General features: G+C 41.3%; 1 protein-coding gene across 3 annotated transcripts in view; it reads right to left on the bottom strand.

Moving 5' to 3' along the window:
- The window catches only part of PARD3B (par-3 family cell polarity regulator beta), a 1,147,141-nt gene that overhangs the window by 875,339 nt on the left and 248,288 nt on the right, over positions 1–23,514 (bottom strand). For all 3 annotated transcript variants that reach the window (XM_075829835.1, XM_075829836.1, XM_075829837.1), the window contains exon 4: positions 9,272–9,381. In XM_075829835.1, the coding sequence (XP_075685950.1) occupies positions 9,272–9,381 (110 nt within the window). The remainder of the gene's footprint in view (positions 1–9,271; positions 9,382–23,514) is intronic.

The raw sequence follows: 23,514 nt of genomic DNA, 5'->3' as shown, positions 1-23,514 counted from the left end.
AACACGGCGCCGTTCGCGCGAGGGGCGTGCATGAGCTGTGATAGCTGCTGTTTCCGACAGCAGACTATCACTGCTCAATGTGCCGGGACCGATCGCGGTGGTCCCTGCAGATTTAACCCCTCAGAAGCCGCGTTCAATAGCGATCGCGGCTTCTTAGGGGTTAATCCGCCATCGCCGGCCTGCTACACGATAGCGGCCGGCGATGGTGACTATGGCAACCGGACACCAAAAAATGGCGTCCGGCTATGCCATAGACGGAAGCCTAGTGGGTCCTGACAGAGTCAGGACCCACTATGCTTGCTGTCAGTGAGTAGCTGACAGTTCTAATACACTGCACTACGTATGTAGTGCAGTGTATTAGAATAGCGATCAGGGCCTCCTGCCCTCAAGTCCCCTAATGGGACAAAGTAAAAAAGTTAAAAAAAAGTAAAAAAAAGTTGTGTAAAAATAAGAAAATAAAAGTTTTAAAAGTAATAAAAGTAAAAAACACCCTTTTTCCCTTGTCAGTCTTTATTATTAAAATAAATAAATAAATAAACAAATAAACTATACATAATTGGTATCGCCGCGTCCGTAACGGCCTGAACTACAAAATTATTTCGTTATTTATCCCGCGCGGTGAACGCCGTAAAAAAAAAAAATAATAAACCGAACCACAATCACAATTCTTTGGTCACTTGACCGCCTAAAAAATGGAATAAAAAGAGATCAAAAAGTCGCATGTACCTAAAAATGGTACTGATCGAAACTACAGTTCGTTACGCAAAAAATAAGTCCTCGCACGGCTTTTTTGAAGGAAAAATAAAAAAGTTCTGGCTCTTAGAATAAGGTAACACAAAAAGTAAATGATTTATTACAAAACGTATTTTATTGTGCAAACGCCATAAGACATAAAAAAACTATAAACATCTGGTATCGCCGTAATCGTATCGCCCCGCAGAATAAAGTGAATATGTCATTTATAGCGCACGGTGAACGCTGTGAAAAAAATAGAACAAAAAAACAATAGTAGAATTGCGGTTTTTTAGTCACCACGCCACCTAAAAATAGAATAAAAACTGATCAAAAAGTTGCATGCACCCCAAGAAAACTACAATGGATTCCTCAAGGGGTCTAGTTTCCAAATTGGGGTCACTTTTGGGGGGTTTCCACTGTTTTGGCACCACAAGACCTCTTCAAACCGGACATGGTGCCTAATAAAAAAAGAGGGCTCAAAATCCACTGGGTGCTCCTTTGCTTCGGAGGCCGGTGCTTCAGTCCATTACCGCACTAGGGCCACATGTGGGGTATTTCTCAAAACTGCAGAATCTGCGCAATAAGTATTAAGTTGCGTTTCTCTGATAAATCCAATTGTGTTATAAAAAAAATGGTATAAAGAGGATTTTCTGACAAAAAAAGAAAAGTAAATTTCACCTCTACTTTGCTCTAAATTTCTGTGAAACACCTAAAGTGTTCATAAACTTTCTAAATGCTGTTGTGAATACTTTGAGGGGTCTAGTTTCTAAAATGGGGTGTTTGATAGGGGTTTCTAATATATGGGCCCCTCAAAGCAACTTCAGAACTGAACTGGAACCTAAAAAAATAAATAAATGAGGCAATACTTCGCTTCTTACATTATACTGATAATGAGCCGTGCCCACCCCGAGATGACCCCAGTTTTGACCGTTTGTATAAATGGAGACCCCTATTAGACCGTTTCAGTGCCCGGTTTTCCCAGCATACACCCCCGAGAAGTGTATTTCTATTGATGAGTCCCTGGTACATTTTAAAGGGAGGGTTCAATTCCGCCAGTACCTGCCGGGTAAGAGGGCAAGGTATGGCGTGAAGATGTATAAGCTGTGCGAGAGTGGATCCGGGTATACCTACAGATTTAGGATATATGAAGGAAAGGCCACCCCCAAACCAGACTGCATCCTGGACTACAATAGGTACATGGGAGGGAAGGACTTGTCAAATCAAGTCCTGAAGCCCTACAGCGCCATGCGGTGTGGTATAAGAAGCTGGCCGGGCACATCATACAGATGACTTTGTACAATGCGTACGTGCTACGTCGATGTGCAGGCCAGAGGGGAACTTTCCTGGAATTTCAAGATCTAATCTTTAGGGACCAGGAAGGGGGGGCACCCAGTACTTCTGGAAGCGAGGCCACACGCATCGTACCAGGGCAACACTTTCCAAGAGAAGTTCCCCAAACCGGTGGAAAGGGAAAGAGTCAAAAGAGGAGCAGAGTCTGCTATAAGAGGGGGATAAGGAAGAACACAATATACCAATGTGACACGTGTCCCGAAAAACCAGGGCTCTGTATAAAAGATTGTTTTAAAATGTATCATACATCCCTTGATTTTTAATTTACCCTGATGCACTCCGCACAGCTTATCCCCCTCATCTTTCCCTTCTGAGCCCTGCCGTATGGCCAGGCAGCTGATAACAGCCACATGTAGGGTATTGCCGTACCCAGGATAACCCACATTACAATTTAAGGGGTGTATATCTCCGGTGGCGCATGCTGGGCACACTATATCGGACACTGACATGCCATATATATATATAAAATTGCAAATCTCACTCTGCACCATCTGCTGCGCATTATCTTTTACACAGTACCTGTGGGGTCAAAATGCTCACTACACCTCTAGATGAATGTCTTAAGAGGTGTCGTTTTTAAAATGGGGTCACTTCTCGGGGGTTTCAACTCTACTGGTACCTCAGGGGCTTCTGCATACATGACTTAGCACCAGAAAAGCTCCAGTAGGCCAAATGGTGGTCCTTTCCTTCTGAGCCCTCCCATGGGCCCAAACGGCAGTTTATCACCACAAATGGGGTATTGCCGCACTAAGGACAAATTGGGCAACAAAATGGGGTATGTTGTTCCCTGTGAAAATAAGAAATTTTGATCAAAAATGACATGTTATTGGAAAAAATATCATTTTTTTCATTTCACAGCCCAATTCAAATAGGTGCTGTGAAAAAACTCTGCGGTCAAAATGATAACAAAAACCATAAATGAATTCCTTGAGGGGTGTAGTTTCCAAAATGGGGTCACTTCTGGTGGGTTTTCATTGTTTTGATACCTCAACACCTCTTCAAACCTGGCATGCTGCCTAAAATATATTCTAATAAAAAAGAGGCCTTAAAATGCACTAGGTGCTTCTTTGCTTCTAGGGCTTGTGTTTTAGTCCACGAGCGCAGTAGGGCCACATGTGGGACATTTCTAAAAACTGCAGAATCTGGACAATACATATTTAGTAGTATTTCTCTGGTAAAACCTTCTCTGTTACAGAAAAAAATTTAATAAATTTGAAATTCGGCAGAAAAAATGAAATTTGCAAATTTCATTTCCACTTTGCTTTAATTCCTGTGAAATGCCTGAATGGTTAAAAAACTTTCTATATGCTGTTTTGAATACTTTGAGGGGTCTAGTTTTTAAAATGGGGTGTTTTATGGGGGTTTCTAATACATAGGCCCCTCAAATCCACTTCAGAACTGAACTGGTACCTTCAAAAAAAGGCTTTTGAAATTTTCTTAAAAATATGAGAAATTGCTGTTTATGTTCTAAGCCTTGTAACGTCCAAGAAAAATAAAATAATGTTCAAAAAACGATGCCAATCTTAAGTAGACATATGGGAAATGTGAACTAGTAACTATTTTGGGTGGTATAACCGTCTGTTTTTCAAGCAGATGCATTTAAATTCTGAAAAATGCTATTTTTTGTAAATTTTCTCTAAATTTTGCAATTTTTCACAAATAAAGACTGAATATATCGACCAAATTTTACCACGAACATGAAGCCCAAAGTGTCACGAGAAAACAGTCTCAGAATCGCTTGGATAGGTTTAAGCATTCCGACGTTATTACCACATAAAGTGAAATATGTCAGATTTGAAAAATGGGCTCTGAGCCTTAAGGCCCAAACTAGGCTGCGTCCTTAAGGGGTTAAAGGGAACCTGTCACCAGCATTTCATCTATTAAACCAGCACTACCTGGTGGAAGTGGGTGAAAAATCATTTCTATATAACCTATAATTGTCTTCTTAGTCGGCTCTGTAGTTTTAGTATTCAGATTTTTAGTGTTCCCGCGCTGTATGCTAATGAGCAGAAAAGAGTCACATCTTCGTTTGAAAAGAGTCAAATCATCATTTGAAAAAAGTCATATCTTCATTCCTGAAGTCTTTCCGAGTTTTCCCCGCCTCCTTACTTTTGATTGACAACTCCTCGCCTTCCCCCAGCACACAAAATCCCACGTTTGTGTATTGATGTCCTCTTCTGGGGTGTGCGCATAAAGTGACACCGGATTATTACGATAAAAGGCGCAAAATGTTGGCAGACCGTTATTTACAGTTAGAGGAGGAGTTTAGGAGAGGGGATAACGGCAATGAACTTTTGATAGCAGGGGCCAGTGAGGGACAAGTAAAGTTCGATAGGTGAAATGCTGGTGACAGGTTCCCTTTAAAGAGACTCTGTCACCACATTATAAGTGCCCTATCTCCTATATAAGGAGATCGGCGCTGTAATGTAGGTGACAGTAATGCTTTTTATTTAAAAAAAACATCTATTTTCACGTTAGGAGCGATTTAGGTTTATGCTAATGCACTTTCTTAATGCCCAAGTGGGCGTATTTTTACTTTCGACCAAGTGGGCGTTGTACAGAGGAGTGCATGACGCTGACCAATCGGCATCATGCACTCCTCTCCATTCATTTACACTGCACTAGCGATATAGTTATATCACTATGTGCAGCTACATACACAAGCCCTAACATTACTACAGTGTCCTGATAATGAATACACATGACCATCCAGCATGGACGTCATGTGTACTCAGAATCCTGACACTTCTGAATCTTTTTTGTGAGATTCCGGCGAGTGAAACGAAATCTCGCGAGATTACGGAGCTAAACGAGATTTTGTTTCACTTGCCGGAATCTCACAAAAAAGACTCAGAAGTGTCAGGATTCTGAGTACACATGACGTCCAGGCTGGATGGTCATGTGTATTCATTATCAGGACACTGTAGTAATGTTAGGCTTTGTGTATGTAGCTGCACATAGTGATATAACTATATCGCTAGTGCAGTGTAAATGAATGGAGAGGAGTGCATGATGCCGATTGGTCAGCGTCATGCACTCCTCTGTACAACGCCCACTTGGTCGAAAGTAAAAATACGCCCACTTGGGCATTAAGAAAGCTAATTAGCATAAACCAAAATCGCTCCTAACTTTGTGAAAATAGATCGTTTTTTTAAATAAAAAGCATTACTGTCACCTACATTACAGCGCCCATCTCCTTATGTAGGAGACAGGGCACTTATAATGTGGTGACAGAGTCTCTTTAAGGACCCTCTCCAATTTTGGCATTGAGGACCGAACTATGTTTTTATATTTCCCTCTTTGCATCCCGGCGCTCACATTTTTTGTCCGACGTTGCTGTATGGGACCTTGTTTTTTGCGGGACGAGTTGTAATTTGTGAAGGTGCTGTTTTTTGGTACATTCACATTATCGTTTAACTTATATAGTTTTTTATTTTGGCAAAAATTTAGAAAAAAAAAAAGCAGTAACACTGCAGTCTTCTTTTCTTTTTTCTTTTTTTACACTATACACCGATCATCTTAAATAACGTTATACATTTATTGTACAGGTTGTTACAGACGTGTTGATACCAAATATGTGTATATTATTTCAGGTTTTGGGACTTATATTTTGAAAAGTTTATTTATTGCAACAAAATTTATTGTATTTCTGTTTATATTTTTTACAAATGTTTTTTTTATTTAACATTAGGATTTTTAATTTTTGTTTTTTAACTTTAATGTACCAGCATATATCTATTATGTATTACAGCAATTACAGCCGTTGCCCCGCTTATCATGGCGCGTGTACACTGGCTGTCACACCGGACGAGAATATTCGTCCTAATGCGCCAAGTACCCGCCACTCAGGACGAATATTCTCATCCTGTGTCGGCAACAAGTTAACAACTTCCGGATGCAGCCAGTTTTAATTTGTTTTTTTTTCCCCACCTTCCAGAAGTCAAACTTTTTTTATTTTTCCATTTATACAGCCATATGAGGGCTTTTTTTTGAGGAACAAGTTGTATGTTTTAGTGTACAATATAGGAGTATTGAAAAAAGTTTTAAAAAACAATTTTGTGGGGTGGAAAATAAAACAGCAATTCTTCTGTTGTTTTTGGTTTTGACATTGACATGTTTACTATTTTTGCAGGTCATTCCGATTACGGCGATACCAAATTTATTCAGTTTTTTATGTTTTACACAATAAAAACAATTTGTTAAATTCAGACCCATGAACCTGTGTGAGGGCTTGTTTTTTTGTGGGGCAAGCTGTAGTATTGGTACCATTTTGGGGTACATTAGACCTTTTGATCACTTTTTATTCCATTTTTTTTCTGGGGAGGCGAGGTGACCAAAAAAACACCAATTCTGGAGGTTTTCACAGTTTTTTGTCTGGTAGAATAGCGCAGTCTGCTGCACAATTCTGCCGAGTAAAAAAAAAAATGGTGATCTTTTGGATTTGGCAGATTTTTTTTGCAAAACTGATCAAAATGGATTTATCCAATCTGTTATGGATCTTGTAACAACCCATGATGCCAGGGTGAACAGAGCCATACCTAATTCTTTTTTAAATAGAAGTATGCTGGTGTTGTCATTATAAAAATTACACAATTAACCCCGAGGTTACCCTGAGATTAACCATTTGACGAGGCCTGTTTAGGCCTTAATGACTGAGGCCCCATGCACGGCCCGTAAAATGCAAAAGAACAGACATGTTCCATAATTTTCGGAACATTTCTACGGCACGGACACACATCTGTAGCGATACGGAAAGGTGTCCGCGGCCAATAGAACTGAATGGATCCGTAATTGCGAACAATATTAGGGTCCGCAATTACGGAGAATTTAAAAATTTTTTTTTTAAGGCTTAGAATGTGGCATAACTAATAAGAGATGTTTGTTCTACGGGTCGTTTTGATTGCGGCGCTATCTGACATGTAATTTATTTATTACATTTTTTTTTAAATGGTGGACCATTTAAAAAGAAAATATAAAAAAAAGGGTTCAATTTATAACTGGTACTGGGGGTACTGTTTAATTTTTATAAAACTGTATTAAACTACATTTATATATTTTTTTGTCCCACTAGGGGACATGAAGCAGCGATCCTTTGATCGCTTGTATAATGCTTAGTATTCCAAAGCATTATTGTCTGCCCATGGGCTGACAGAGGTAGCCCCCTTCCTCTGTCAAACAACTCAGATGGTGCGTTTGCTATTGACCACACCATCAAAGAGGTTTAACCCCTTAATGACCGGGCCATTTTGCACGTTAATGACCAAGGATTATTTTTTGTTTTTTCATGGTCGCATTCCAAGAGTCGTAACTTTTTTTTTATTCCGTCGACATAGCCGTATAAGGGCTTGTTTTTTGCGGGACGAGTTGTATTTTGTAATTGTACCATTTTTAGATGCTTACAATATATTGATTAACTTTTATTAACTTTATTTTAGGAGAGAATTGAAAATAAGCAGCTATTCCAGCATTAATTTTCACGTTATAAATTTACGCCGTTTACTATGCAGCGTAAATAACATGTTAATTTTATTCTATGGGTCGGCACGATTACGGGAATACCAAATATGTAAAGGTTTTATATGTTTTCCTACGTTTGCACAATAAAAAGCCATTTAGAAAAAAATGACTTGTTTTTGCATCGCCGCGTTCCAAGAGCCGTCATTTTTTTATTTTTCCGTCGATGTGGCCGTATGTGGGCTTGATTTTTGCGGGCCAATGTGTCGTTTTCATTAGTACTATTTTGGGGTACATAGGACTTATAGATTAACTTTTATTTTATTTTTTATGGGGGGAATGGGAGAAAAGAGAGAATTTTGGCGTTGTTTTTTGCGTTTTTTTTGGACGCCGTTCATCCGGCGGTTTAATTAATGTGTTCATTTTATTGGTCAAGTTGTTACGATCGCGGGGATACCATATATGTGTATGTGTGATTTGTTTTGACACTTTTACTGAATAAAACCACTTTTTGGGCAAAAAAAGTAGTTTTAGTTGATTTTGACTGTAATTATTATTATTTTTTTTCCACAAACTTTATTTAACTGATTGACATTTTTTTAAAAAGTCCCACCAGGGGACTTCACTATGCGATCTGCTGATCGCATATATAATGCTTTGGTATACTTAGTATACCAAAGCATTATTGCCTGTCAGTGTAAAACTGACAGGCAACCTGTTAGGTCATGCCTCCGGCATCGCCTAACAGGCAGTTGCTGAAGACAGACCTGGGGGTCTTTGTTAGACCCCCGGCTGTCATGGAAACCCGACGGCGACCCGCGATTTGTTTGCGGGGGCGCCGATCGGGTGACAGAGGGAGCTCCCTCCCTCTGTCAAACACATTAGATGCCGCTGTCACTATTGACAGCGGCATTTAATGGGTTAAACTGCCGGAATCGGAGCGCGCTTCGATTCCGGCTGTTGCAGCAGGAGCCAGGCTGTGTATAACAGCCGTGCTCCTGCCGCTGATCGCGTGGGTACAGTCTCAGTACCCGCGCCATCACAGGATGGATAAATCCGTCCTCCTGCGCGAACTAGCAGCTGCTGAGGACGGATATATCCGTCCTTCGGCGTTAAGGAGTTAACTGCTTTGCAGAAGGACCAAGGCTATGTATAATAGTTGTGCTACTGATCTTGTGGGTACAGCGGCAGTACCCACGAGATCCCAATAAAAGATATACTCGTCACAGAATAGGAACAAGCAACCGCTCATGACAGATATATTCGTCATGAGTCGTTACAAGGTTAAAACATGTAAAATATTAATAAACATTGGAGACTGCACTTAATCATAATGTAACCCTGACGGACCCTGTTATAATTCAATGGCAGTCATCGGGATTCGTTGTGATCCGTTTGTAAAAGGATCCAGCATAGCGCTCATTTGAACAGAGTGTTCACACTAGCGCCATGATAGCTATGCCGGATCCTTTTGCGAACGTATCGCAATGAATCCTGTTGACTGCCATTGAATTATAACAGGGTCCGACAGGGATTTCCAGTAATTTTGATGGCAAGTATAGAGCTGCAGACAGCACTATTCTTGCCTTAAAAAATACCGGAAGACGACGACAAGAAATGATCTACGAGAAACCAAACAAAGCACCACCATCAGGGATCAGCATTATGACGTGTCAGACCATTCTTACTATATTTAGTACTGTATTTGAGGGATGTCTGTGTTCACACTAACCTGAACGGTAAGTTTTCTATTCTGCTCAGCGGTATGAGAGGATCCTGGATGAAAATCTGCCACAGGTCCCATTGTAGGGTCACTGCTCCGTCTGACCAGAAGAGGAGTTCCTACAACAAAGCAGAAGACAATCAGGTGCACAGAAAAAAAAACAGACAAAGCTTTAATATCTGAATAGCAGCCTCTAAAATAATAGATTTCACTGTCTGCCTCATGTGCTCCCAGCGTGACAAAAAAATGTTCTTTTCTAGAAAACAAACATAAGACCCAGGGTCTAATAGGAAATCTCTTTTGAGATGTCTGGTAAATGTTAATGCTTCTCATCTGGACCTGTCATGTAGCAGAAAGAAAATAAATGGATTAAGCCACAGCATTTCAGTGGTTAGAAGGTCAATAGCCATTTAAAATTTCCAATGCCATCCAAAGCCTACCTGTGCAAGTCATAAGAATATATTAAATACCAATAAAACAAATTGAGTTAATTTAATGTGAAAGCAAGGATGGAAACCAATAAAGCCCGTCCATTATGACTTGAAAAAGCTTTTCTACAGGAGGCTTCAGACAAGCCACAGAGAATAACCATCTGTGCAGCCCATAAAGAGGATTACATAGGGGCAGAACCTTGTATCTATGTATTTATTTCTTTATTGATCACTTGTTCTTCATCGAAAATATGACATTGACAGCTAAAGAAACAAATGCTGGTATTCCAGAAAGGGACTAAAAGGGAATTAAAGAGCTTGTGGGATCTGAACTCCACATAGCAAAAATTAGCATTCAATGATCATAACTTCAGTAGCCACGCCATGGATGTGAATTCATTAAAGAAATCACAATTTTCCATTTAGGCTCAAGAGCTTCATTATCTTAACTGGTAGCTTTGCAGTATGTATGACAGCTTGTTTGCATAATGACAGTGAAAATCGGTGTTGTTTTTTGTAAATGTAAATGCAGAAGGTGGACAGCGGATAACAGAGGAAGCAAACGTGTTATTGGATATGTTTGTGCATTTTAAGTGTAATGCATCATATTAATTCAGAAACGTGGTGCTTTTTGTAGCTAAAAATCCTCTTTAAGAAAACAAGACCAGTTTGTGACATAGTTGATAACAATTTACCGGTAATTATCTTATGAATGTGATAACCTTCCATTATATCTTTCTCAATTATGGATGCCCAGTGGTATCTCACACCGATAAAACAAATCTATGCTGGTTCCATCAAGCCCAGTAACATGCCAATGTTGCATATACAGGTGGCCCACGTGTTAATTGGTGCTATTGGAGAGAAGTTTGCTTTCGTTGGGCATTGTGTTGCAGCGCTTCATTTACTTACTTTCTTTTAAAGCTGAAATGTTCTCATTTGTATTATACTTAGAATAGGAATATGTTACTAGGACAAACCTCTTCAACCTAAAACATTTACAAGTGTGCCCGTACATGCTGCAGCCGAGCCACGGTAGTTGCCGCTGGTCCGAAACCCGCGCGGTAAAACCGTGCAAGGTTTTACCCCGAATTGCGATTTTTGCCCATGCAGCTTGTATAGGTGAAGCACGTTTAATACCCAAAGACGCCCAGAGAAGACAAGTTGGGTGCAGATTTGTGGATTTGGTTGTCAAAAGATCGCTTTGCAGATATTTATCAAAACTATCCCTTGTTATCCACAGCAACTAATCACACTGCAGCTTTTCTCTCATTGGTTGCTATGGATAACAATGACAGATTTACAGCTACACAGATCTGATAAATGAGGCCCATTATGCAAACTTGCAAGGGTCTTTCAGGACTAAACCATTGTAGGCCATCAATATTTGATCCTTTCACACCGGCCCATTATTGAGCAAACGAGCATCCACAGAACGCTCATTACCGATAATTGCCTTGTGTAAACAGGGCAACGATCAGCCGATGAGCTTGTTCATCAGCTGATCGTATCGTTTTAAATGCCGAAAAAATTATCTTTGTTGGCAGCACATCTTACTGTGTAAACAGGGAGATGCGTGCCGACATGATAGAAATGTATGGGGATGAGCGATTGTTGTAAAGAGTGCTCTGTGTGAAAGGAGCAATCAAGCGCCAATCAACGAGCTGTTTCTTTGATACATCTGGCCATGTAAACAAGCACCCTAAGCCTCTTGTGCAAGAGCTGGGAAGAGGAGAGCGCGCACACTCTCACTATTCACTCTCGGCAGACAAGGACAAGACTGATCTCTTGCGTAAGATCACAGTCTTGAACTTTGTCTGCCGAACTGGAAAAGGGGCGTGTCTCTGCTATGGACAGTGCAAGAGCTGAAGAGGAGAGCGAACATGCGCGCTCTCCTCTCTCCAGCTCTTACGCTGTCCGTAGCAGTGACAAGCCCCCTTGCCAGTTCAGCAGACGAGTACAAGACTGATCTCTCGCAGGAGATCAGTCTTGTCTGCTGACAGCTGAAGAGTGAGAGCGTGCACGCGCAAACGCTCTCCTCCCTCCAGCTCTTGCCGTAACACTGTCCGTAGCGGTTTGGACAGTGTCACAACCGTAATAACACGCTTCCTTGCCATTACACGCCTCATTGACAGTTCATGGGGTTATTTAAATATCAGGCGCCAAATATAACAGCATCAATATGAAAACAATAGAGGAGGGTAGAAAAAAAAGTGTGAAGTGCCCCAGGGTTTGTACAGCCCTGCCCATTACATGCTGCAATCAGCTGCACATGTATGGGCAGGTGATAGGTTCTCTTGAAGATGGAGGCTCAAAATCGAATCCTCGATCTCAGATACATGACTGGCCTAAGTAGAGTCCTGTGCTGATTGATCCTGTTAACCTTTTATTCCCCTTTCCCTTCCCATGAAGACACGTGACAACCGAGGTTGGATGTGAAATGGCCACAGCAGCCGTTTATTAATTGTCATTATTTTTAATGCAATTTAATCCGAAACATTCGGATAACTCCCTTAGGAATTCGACCAGAGAATTCCTCCTATAATTCCATGACCTAACATGGGTCAGAATCATAAATAACAATCAACATTATTAACACTTAACAGAGCAGGGGAAGTCCTTGAAGCCCTTTTAACACCGGATTTCCTTTAAGTTAGCCATCTGCAAACCACCACCAACTCTTTACCTCCAGCCGTAAACCAGCTCGGAGGCACCGCTCACCTCTGCAGATGGCTCCAACCACCAGAAGACCACTTCAAAGGGTTAACACCCGATGAAGTCTTCAAATGATATACCTTCCACCAGAAGACCACTTCAAAGGGATAACACCCGATGAAGCCTTCAAGTGATATATCTTCCACCAGAAGACCACTTCAAAGGGATAACACCCTATGAAGTCTTCAAATGATCTACCGTTTTGGGGGACGCATACCCCCGATGCGACCCCCCCACCATTTTGTACTGACCAACCTCAAGGACTCCCCCCGCCAGCTGCCATGACACCCGGACCTGCTCAAAAGAAATAAAAGAAAACACAAGTTACATAAGCATACCTCAAAAGCACGATAAAATAGACAAACCCACCAACCAATCCAGATCCCCAAAATTACCACCTAATTCAGGGCGGGAGGGTGGGAGCTGATTATTTTACTTGCTGCTCCTCCCGCTGCTTCCGGCTCAATGCCGAAAACAGCGGGAAGAACAGAAACACCCCCGGCTCCTCCCCACTCCATCTCCTCCCTCTCCCTGCCTCAACTAACCCTCTCTTCCCCTATTGACTGTCCCTCCTATGGCAGTCATGGAGGCTTCCCGTTAAGCCCTCCGTGCTGCCGTCCAGACTCTTCTGACACACACTATGGCCAATTTCATAGGAAGCCAATTAAGTATGTTTTTTGGAATGTGGGAGGAGTGTAAAGTACCTAGAAGAAATTCATGTAAGTATAGAGAGAACATACTACCTCCATAATTCACATCCCACTCTCTTTTAATGACAGATAAATATATGATGAATCAGGTAAATGGACCCATGTATGAAGGACTGCCTAAATAGCTAATTCTAATATGATTAATATGGAAAATAATCGTGTGGGAGTGTCCTGATAACACAGGCAATATCAAAGGTCACCTCTGTGCTGCAGCCAAGAGACTGTTTTACAATAGCCTGTAGTCTGGAGTTCAATGAATGTCTACAGATCTGCATAACATGAGGAATTTAAAAATATATTCTAATGCTATGTAAAGGGGTTGTCTCATTTACAAAACTCATAACCCCTTTCCGCCATGTGCCATAACAGCATGTTGTAGCATGCAGTTCGTTAACGGAGCACAGGAGCTGAGCCAGCACTATCATCTGCAAGTTTCGGCTGTAATATACAGCTAGCATCCGGCTCTAAGAGCTGGAAATTAAGATAAATTCTTCTGTCACCCCGATCGGTGCCCAGTGAATGGGTTTGCGGTTACCGATGGATTGTCATGGCAATCGGGGGCCTAACAACGGCCCCCAGGGCTGTCATACATGGCAACACTGTAATATTATATGAGCAGTCAAAATGTTACATGTTCAAGACCCATAGTGAGACTGAAAAAAAAAGTGTAAAAAAAAAAGTTTGCGAAAAACATAAAAAAAGAAATAAAAGTAAAAAAAAAAAGTCACCCCTTTTTCATGTACAAAGCCCTTTTATCTTGGAAAAAAAGTATAAAAAATAAAGATAACTATACATTTGTTACAATGCGTACAATAAAATGAACACATTATTATCTCACATGGTGAAGGTTGTTAAAAAAGAAAAAAGGCTAACAAATGAAGCCAAATCATCTGTTTTTTGATCACCTCACCTTCCAAAAAACGAAATAAAAATTGACAACATTTCTTATTATTTACCTCAAAATGGTACCAATGCAAACTCATCTTGCAAAAAAGACAAGCCCTCAGAGCTCTTTTGATGGGAAAATAACAATTTTAGGTGTCTTTGAAAGCAATTTTTATAAAAAAAAAAAATATGTTTTTATTGGGCAAAAGTAGAAAAACATAAAACAAAATCGATATACATTTGGTATTGCTGTAATCTAGGGTTGTCACAAATTTATTGTGCAGATTTTTACGGTCATGACTAGATATGTGTATATTATTTTATTATTGGGACTTTTAATAATGTTTATTGTAAAAAAATGTGCATTTGTGTATTTTTTTACAGAAATGTTTTATTTAACATTACTTTTTTTTAAATTATTACCTGTAGATTTTTTTTTTTACTTTAAGGTACTGGCATCTATCTATATGTCAGTACATCAGCCTGTGTACTGATAGTACATCAGCCTGTGAACTGATAGTACATCAGCCTGTGAACTGATCGTACATCAGCCTGTGTACTGATCGTACATCAGCCTGTGTACTGATCGTACATCAGCCTGTGTACTGATCGTACATCAGCCTGTGTACTGATCGTACATCAGCCTGTGTACTGATCGTACATCAGCCTGTGTACTGATCGTACATCAGCCTGTGTACTGATCGTACATCAGCCTGTGTACTGATCGTACATCAGCCTGTGTACTGATCGTACATCAGCCTGTGTACTGATCGTACATCAGCCTGTGTACTGATCGTACATCAGCCTGTGTACTGATCGTACATCAGCCTGTGTACTGATCGTACATCAGCCTGTGTACTGATCGTACATCAGCCTGTGTACTGATCGTACATCAGCCTGTGTACTGATCGTACATCAGCCTGTGTACTGATCGTACATCAGCCTGTGTACTGATCGTACATCAGCCTGTGTACTGATAGTACATCAGCCTGTGTACTGATAGTACATCAGCCTGTGTACTGATAGTACATCAGCCTGTGTACTGATAGTACATCAGCCTGTGTACTGATAGTTCATCAGCCTGTGTACTGATAGTACACAGGCAGTTGTCCCTAACAGGAAATATGGTAAGACATCCCTAGGTTCCTCCAATGGAACCTGGGCTGTCTGTCCATATAAGGTATGTCTCTCCATCGCGTCACAGGGATTCCAGCTTCACATTTTCCCTTTGAACGTCGTGGTCAACTTTGATCACGGGGATAACAATTGATCACAGGGATAACGATAACGTTAGAGCGGGGCTGCGGCTGATAGTGATCTGCATGTGACGCCGGCACTGAAGACAGAGGACATGGAGGTGCTGTGCAGTGCACATGCCATATTTTCTGTCTTCAGAACCAGCGCCGCCGCTCATTAGTGCAGCGCCGGCCTTATCACATCTTGCTAGTCACTAAATTCATGTATTACAGTACTAAGCTGTGCGGCCGAACAGCTTAGTATCGGAATACATAAATTCACGGCATTGAAACGTTTGTGGGTGCATAGTATCGGAATAGTATCAATATTTCAATGCATCGTGCAACCCTACAGTAATCATAGGAACTCACAAAATAAAGTTTTCTTGGCACATGACGAAAAAAAAAACAAAAAAACAATAGTAGAATTGCTGTTTTTTGTTCTATATGCCTTCCAAAAAAAATTAATTAATAAGTTATACAATACATTTTATGTACCGCAAAGTAATGACATTAAAAAATACACCTTGTCCAGCAAAAAAAACAACTTTATGGCTACTTTGACGGAAAAATAAAAAGTTACGACTTTCGGGACATGTACATGAAAAAAAGGAAAAATAAAATATTCTGCGCCCTCTGGTCCAGTTCAGGCTATATATTTAAGGGGTTAAATACCCTATAATTGGAGTTGTAAATTAATTAAATGGGGTTCCACCATCAAGACCCTCACCTAGCCAGAGTGGAGAGCAGCTACGAAGAGCATTTCACGTACAGATTGATTTAAATGAAAACGGTCTATTGCTCCATTTCTCCAGAGGTGGAACTGCAGGGAAAGTAAAGACTTGCTGCCAGGTTTATCCACAGACTACAGATGAATGCTGGGGATCCCCACAGTAGGATATCCTGTGGGACTTTTCTAACAAAAAGAGATTGTAAAAGTCCCTTAAACAGTCCTCAAATATAAATTTTTGGATGGTTTGGGTTTTTAACATGATCCATGTTATTCAACTGTTATGATCAGTTAGGACCTGGTTTCAGCACCCCAATGTGACATAAAATGCCCGCCAGGTTTCTATATTTTTTTACTGGATAGAATAGCAAAACATGACTTTCTATTGTGACTGTCAAAAAACGACAAAACCCGACAAAGAGACTACCACCATCAGCTTCTTACTGGGGGACCCAACTATGCGCAGATAACCCCTTTACAGAATTATTATTTTTTTAATAAAATGTAATAATGCATGAGCACGAGTACAACATAGCAGTTTTATCTTAAAGAATAAAAAGGGGGGAAAAAAAATACAAATGCTGTAAGACAATGCCCTAGATAAAACCACAGTTGAATGTTAAGACAGTTTGATTCTTATTGCGTTCGATTCTTGCAAGAATTGGGAAAGTTACTGCACGGATATGACACGTAATTTCAAGTGGGTCAGAGAGGAATGACATCACAGTCCAACACATAAAGAGAAGAAGCATCTATACTGGTGAACCACCTATTTAATTTGGTATCTTTCAGCTATTGAAAACAGAAAGAAAGGAAGCAGCTGTAGAGAGATGGTTTTCTTACTTGTTCTTTGTTACACTGAATCAATAAAAAGTCTAAAAAAAAGGAAAAAAAAATGTTCAAAAACACAGTGGCAGGGAAGATACAAAGATTAGTTTAATTTGGATGTAAAGTGGCATATTAGTAGATTTATGTTATTGTGTTGTGATAGCCAATTGCAGTGCCAGAGTCAGTAGAAAATGACTTGCAGCGTTATTAAGCAAGTACATGAAAAATAAGCACAGCATGAGGGGGTGGGTGTAATTCACCAGCGTGGGAAGATAATCGCAAGTCTTTACAATTCGCTCCCTCTTCAACGTCTCTATCTTTCTATTTTTCATATGTAAGATATTACTCCACACCCTTTGACTGCACCCCAGTTCTGCTATAAAATGGGGTTCCGCAGAACTTCATCTCTGTACACACTGATAGGACAGAACACATGCAGGTATTAGGTTTTTGTTTTAGTTTTTTTTAATTTGTCATACTTTAATTAATAATTTTGTCTTCCTGTGGGGGCAGCCATCTTTATTAGTATCCGTGTATGTTTTTCGGCACTACACATACACTGGTGCTATACGGCATACTCATAGCATAGGAGAATGTGGACGTGAGCCGACTATCACCTATGCTGGAGCCGTTCTAGCTGTGAAGTACGCATGCTCTGTGGCATGCGCAGTTCACAGCGACCCTGCAGAGGCCCTCGCTTTTAGGGGGCACCATATTCTTTAACAGCGGATGTCCCTACCGACTCAGCTATGATGACTGCACAGTGGTAGGCAATTTGAAAACACCACCTCCAAACTTGTAGTCCAAAAATAGGAGGGGTGTTGTGTGTGGTCACTAGTAGGGGGGAGTGTTCCTCCCACATTTACAGCCACCATGAATCACGTTGCTTTGCCAAATTCACCTTGATGTAATTATGGGAAGGGCTCCCTCTGGTGGCCAACATAGGGAAATATGAAAAATGATTATGTAATTTTTAATATTTCCTACCTTATGGAAGAAAAACAAAATACACCAAAAACAAAATTAAATAACTTAAAAAAACAACACATTCCCACAAAATAGATTTTATGTCATGTCTAAAGCCACTTCTGTTATATATGCATAAAATACTAAGCATAACTTTCAGGATACAGAACAAAAGCTTAGCTGAAAATCTGCACAAAATTCCAGATTCAATTAATTAATTGAAATATCTTATTCTACCAAGGTTTCTGCCAAAATTGGCACAGCTGATTATCGCAATCATGTTACATCACAGTGTGATATCATGTATATGGTATTCATATTAAATAGAATAAGTGTGATTTTATGCGACCCTTATATTGCAAAAATTAAAAACTGTAGGATTTCTTGCGTTATTCAAAATCATTTGCAATTTTATCCCCATAGAGTTTTATTAAATACTTATGTGATTGCAACATTACATGATGTCTCAACACAGTTTTAATTTATTTTTAACTTCAAAAAGAGGAATACACGCCCTAAATTTCAGAAAATCACAATTTTGCAATGTAATCTCGTATAAGATTGTATTGCAACACATCACATGGGATAAGTGGCCTAGGAGCCCGAGACGTCCACTAAAGCAGTGTTGCTACACATCTTTAGTCATGAAATCTGCAATGTAGGGGCTGGATTTTGTCCAGCAGCTTTTACACCCCACCTATTGTTATTGCAAATGCAAGACCTGGCCAGCAGAGGGAAACCTTAATCTAAAGCAGGGGTCTCAAACTCGGCAGGGTAGGTGGGCCACATATAGAAAAAATGGGAAGTTGACGGGCCGCATTACTTTCAAATTTGATACAATACAAAATTATTGTTAATCACTTAGTTATTTGAACTACTACAACAATATTACATTACTATAATAATAATAATAATACATTACTATAATAATACCGCTAGGTTTAAAATTTGAGATATTTCTCCACATGCTTATTTCAACAATCCAGTTTTCCAGTTTAAGTGTCGCTAAATGCAGTCCGGCGGCTTAGTTAGCAGTGTTTGGCAGACACACATGTCAAGATTAGGCAGCCCCTTTTTAGATAGTGCCACAGTGTCCTCTGTGGATGCTGCCGCAGTGCCCTCTGTGGATGCTGCCGCAGTGCCCTCTGTGGATGCTGCCGCAGTGCCCTCTGTGGATGCTGCCGCAGTGCCCTCTGTGGATGCTGCCGCAGTGCCCTCTGTGGATGCTGCCGCAGATTCCTCTGTAGATGCTGCCGCAGATTCCTCTGTAGATAATCCACAGTGCCCTCTGTAAATAATGGAACACACCCATAGATAATGCCACAGTGCCCTTCGCAGATGCTGCCACAGTGCCCTTCGCAGATGCTGCCACAGTGATGTCAGGGGCTTGCCCAGAGCTGGAGCAGAGCCGCTTCTAGCACCCTGCCTGGGATTCCAGCTCTGCTCCTGACATCACTGTCCATATATGGACAGAGATGTCAGGGGCAACCCCAGAGCTGGAGTCCCGGGCACAGCGTTAGTAGGCTCTTCCTGGGACTCCAGCTGTGCTCCGGACACACTGGGACTCCTGCTCTGGGGAAGCCCCTGTCATCATTGTCGATGTATGGACAGCGATGTCAGAGGCTACCCCAGAGTCCCAGAGCAGAGCCGATACTAGCGCTCTGCCCGGTCTCTGCTCTGGGGAAGACCTTGGCAGACTGTCCATATATGGACAGCGATGTCAGGGAATTCCACAGAGTCCCGGAACAGACCCGATACTAGCGCTCTGCCCGGGACTCCGCTCTGGGGAAGACCCTGACACACTGTCCATATATGGACAGCGATGTCAGGGAATTCCACAGAGTCCCGGAGCAGAGCCTATACTAGCGCTCTGCGCGTGATTGAGACCCCTGATCTAAAGGTTAGAGGCTGCTATAAAGGGGTTTTCCAAGATCTAAAAAATATTTTTATTAACAGTCTGAAGCTTTTATTAGCCATAAATAAATCCCCCTAATTACCTTTTGTTCGTTTTCGATCTCTTTTCATGATGTAAACGTTTTCGGTTTACATCCTGCACTTTATTTACATGCCTCAGTTTCTTGAGTGACAGCTTCCGCTCTGCTCCCAGCATGCATCACTTTTTATCCCAGCATGCCATGCACCGGGAGCAAGACCGGTTAAGGGAGAGAAAATTCTATGCAGGCAATATGAGAGCACATGAGTGGGCATGTGTGGTAAACAATGTTAGTGTAGCAACCACGCATGCTCAGAGATGCCAGAGGAAGAGTATCCGGTCCACCACTTCCCTCAGTGTACAGTGACGTCAGGAATGACGTTCCTGTACATTGAGCCAATCGGAAAAACGGAAGTGAAAGAGCATGTAGGGGGCAGTGCAGATTTTACTATTGAAGACGAATCATGGGACTGCCGCTGGAATTGGGTGTTAGAAAATTAAATCAAAATTATTTTTATATGCGCAGTGCAATAAGAATTAGTTTGTTCCGGAAAACCCCTACATGCTACAAGCCATTACAACCTGGGATGGAATATTATTAAAACCAAAGTTGTGTTGAAATATTTCTATAAAAATAAAAAATAACTAGTTAAACTAGTGGTGTATGCAACTTTATAGCACAACTTTGCAAACGTCCGGGATATACTTTTGGTATGTATGTGATGAGATGTTCATGGCGTATATGCCAAATGTAGATAAAAAAACATCACTTAAAAAAATACGCTTAAAGGAACAGTGTCACCACAAATTTTTTTTTATATCAGTTTGATGTTAGTGTTTTATTAAAAACGTTTGTATTTATTTGTGTGTTTGTGTGTTACTTTTTTTTATTTTTACACTTTTTCTTCCCTATGGGGGCTGCCATTTTTTTTTCCATTTCTGTATGTGTCGATTAACGACACATACAGACATGGAATACGGAAGCTCCAGTCCCATAGGGACTGCGAACGGGGCCCGTTCCATCCACTATGGTGTACGCCGTCTGTGTGGGAACGGCGCATGCGCCGCTCCCACACAGTCCAATTTGAAATGCGCGCTGTCAGGCGCCATTTTCCTGTGGACCGGAAGTCGCGGCCGGACAGTAAGATTACTACTTCCGGTCGCGGCTTCCGGACTTGTGCACATGGAGCAGCGGCAGCAGACGGAGAGGACGGTCCGGAGGGAGCGGCGGCGACTGGAGCAGGTAAGTGATTTCTATGTATGTTCGTGTTTTACTGTGTGTTTACTAGTGTATGTTAACTTACTACACTGTGTGTTAGCTCAAAAAATGGCGACACACAGTGTAGGAGGTTAGACCGTTCAATCCCCTCGTTTCTCCCGGCACTAGCCAGGATAAAGGAGGGGGGGATTCTGAGAGCTCACTAGAGCGAGGGATTTTTTCCCAATTTTGCAGCATAAAGCAATGTGGTTGCTTTACCACATGCAATGCTGCAATTTTGGGAATTGCTCCATCTAGTGACCAGCAATGGGAAATATTATAAATTAGAATCCAATTTATTATATTTCCTGACTCGTGAAAAAAAAATTAGAACAATGTTTAATCACCCACACACTAATTGTTTTACTAAAAAAAAAAACAACATTTTTTGCTAACAACACATTCCCTTTAAGCTACCTTCACACGTAGTGGAACTGCTGCGGATTTCCCATCCGGCTTTAATGGTGGAAAATCTGCAGCGAAATTAAGTAGCGGCAAAGTGGTTGAGATTTTATCAAATCTCATCGACACAATGCAAAATTTTTCTGCAGCAAATGCGGTACGTATGAATGTACCCTTATGGACACCACTTTGTTTAGAAAAAAAATCTTTTGGAGCGGTTGGTACTTCAGTGGGGGATAATGGCATGTTACGTCATGATTATAGCACACATTGCAAATGCCAATTTCTTAACATAACAGATAGAATGCATCAGAAGTCATAAAGAACATATAGAACAGTCATTCTGGGATAAAGAAGATTATAGTGAAGCTTAAATTCGATCCATTCAAACATCAAATCTATTGGTTAAATTGCACATTTGGAAGTTGAAAACTGAATAAAGCGAGACTGTGTGTTACCTTCTAATGCATTTCAAGTGTCACAGAAGATAAAGTCTAGACAGTCATATAAGTAGAATATAAACACTTTGATTTTAAGCAGGCATAATAAATTGAAATGTATTTGGATCCACACTACAGGGTAGCAGAGGATAGAAATAAAAGTGCCAGCAAGATCCCAGTAAAAGTTTAATTAAATAAAATGCATGCTACTTTTATTGGCAATTATTCTGCAATTAATAATTTATCTCTGTATTGAATAGGCTATTTTGGTCTTTAAAGAATGTGGTCTGTAAAATGTCAGAAGGATAAAAAAAAAAGGAGGAAAACAAGTAAATAACTGAACAAAGTAAGAGCATCTTTAATAAGTAATGCTGCCTGGCCATAAAGGTTTGTCTCCATACTGTGCATATTAGGTACACTAGTTGCATTGAGTAAATGGCATGTAAGGCATCCAGCTAAAAGGCCAGACAAGTAAGAATTTCTCTTTCATATTACATTCTCAAGAGACTAGATCTGAATGATAACACATGCAGGTTTCTGTAAGCTCTATTTAATAATATGTTAGTATGGGTCTTTAACCACACATGCTACATGGCCATACATTGCCGAAAGTGGAATAGGGCCAGAGCTGGTCCTAGAAAATAGTTGTGACATACAAAATATACATCCCTATTTGCAGTCACAAAGGAAATCCTATTATTTAAAATAATTTTCCAACATTGTCGAGGCAACTTTTATTCCTTGACCCTTTACTTTAGGGGAGGTTAACTCAGGGGTGTCACTAGCACCTGACCTCCGGGGCCCAAGCGCCGGATCTTTGGCCTGGTGTCCCGGGCGACCGCCACTAAAGGGCCCCCACACCACGTCTATAGACATTTACTATAGTAACTGGGGTCTATGTCATAAAATACACAGGCCCCTGTTACTATAGTAACACCACTATACTTACCCTCGTTCCAGGGGCGTAACTAGGAAAGACTGGGCCCCATAGCAGACTTTTGACTGGGGCCCCCCTCCCCTGGGTGTCATACAACCCCCCCCCCCTTGTAGATAGTGCCTTTTTTACAGCCCCCCCTGTAGATAACGCCATACAGCCCCCCCTGTAGAGGACGCCATACAGCCCCCTCTGTAGATAGCGCCATACAGCCCCCTCTGTAGATATCTACAAAGGGGGCTGTATGGCGTTATCTACAGGGGGGCTGTATGGCGCCATCTACAGAGGGGGCTGTATGGCGCCATCTACAGAGGGGGCTGTATGGCGCCATCTACAGAGGGGGCTGTATGGCGCTATCTACAGAGGGGGCTGTATGGCGCTATCTACAGAGGGGGCTGTATGGCGCTATCTACAGAGGGGGCTGTATGGCGCTATCTACAGAGGGGGCTGTATGGCGCTATCTACAGAGGGGGCTGTATGGCGCTATCTACAGAGATGGCTGTATGGCGCTATCTACAGAGGGGGCTGTATGGCGCTATCTACAGAGGGGGCTGTATGGCGCTATCTACAGAGGGGGCTGTATGGCGCTATCTACAGAGGGGGCTGTATGGCGCTATCTACAGAGGGGGCTGTATGGCGCTATCTACAGAGGGGGCTGTATGGCGCTATCTACAGAAGGGGCTGTATGGCGATATCTACAGAGGGGGATGTATGGCGCTATCTACAGAGGGGGCTGTATGGCGCTATCTACAAAGGGGGCTGTATGGCGCTATCTACAGAGGGGG

The sequence above is a fragment of the Rhinoderma darwinii genome, chromosome 6, assembly GCF_050947455.1.
Source record: "Rhinoderma darwinii isolate aRhiDar2 chromosome 6, aRhiDar2.hap1, whole genome shotgun sequence".
Classification (NCBI taxonomy): Eukaryota; Metazoa; Chordata; class Amphibia; order Anura; family Rhinodermatidae; genus Rhinoderma; species Rhinoderma darwinii.
The sequence above is the reverse complement of the archived record's forward strand: the minus strand, read 5'-3'. Positions and strand labels throughout refer to the sequence as shown.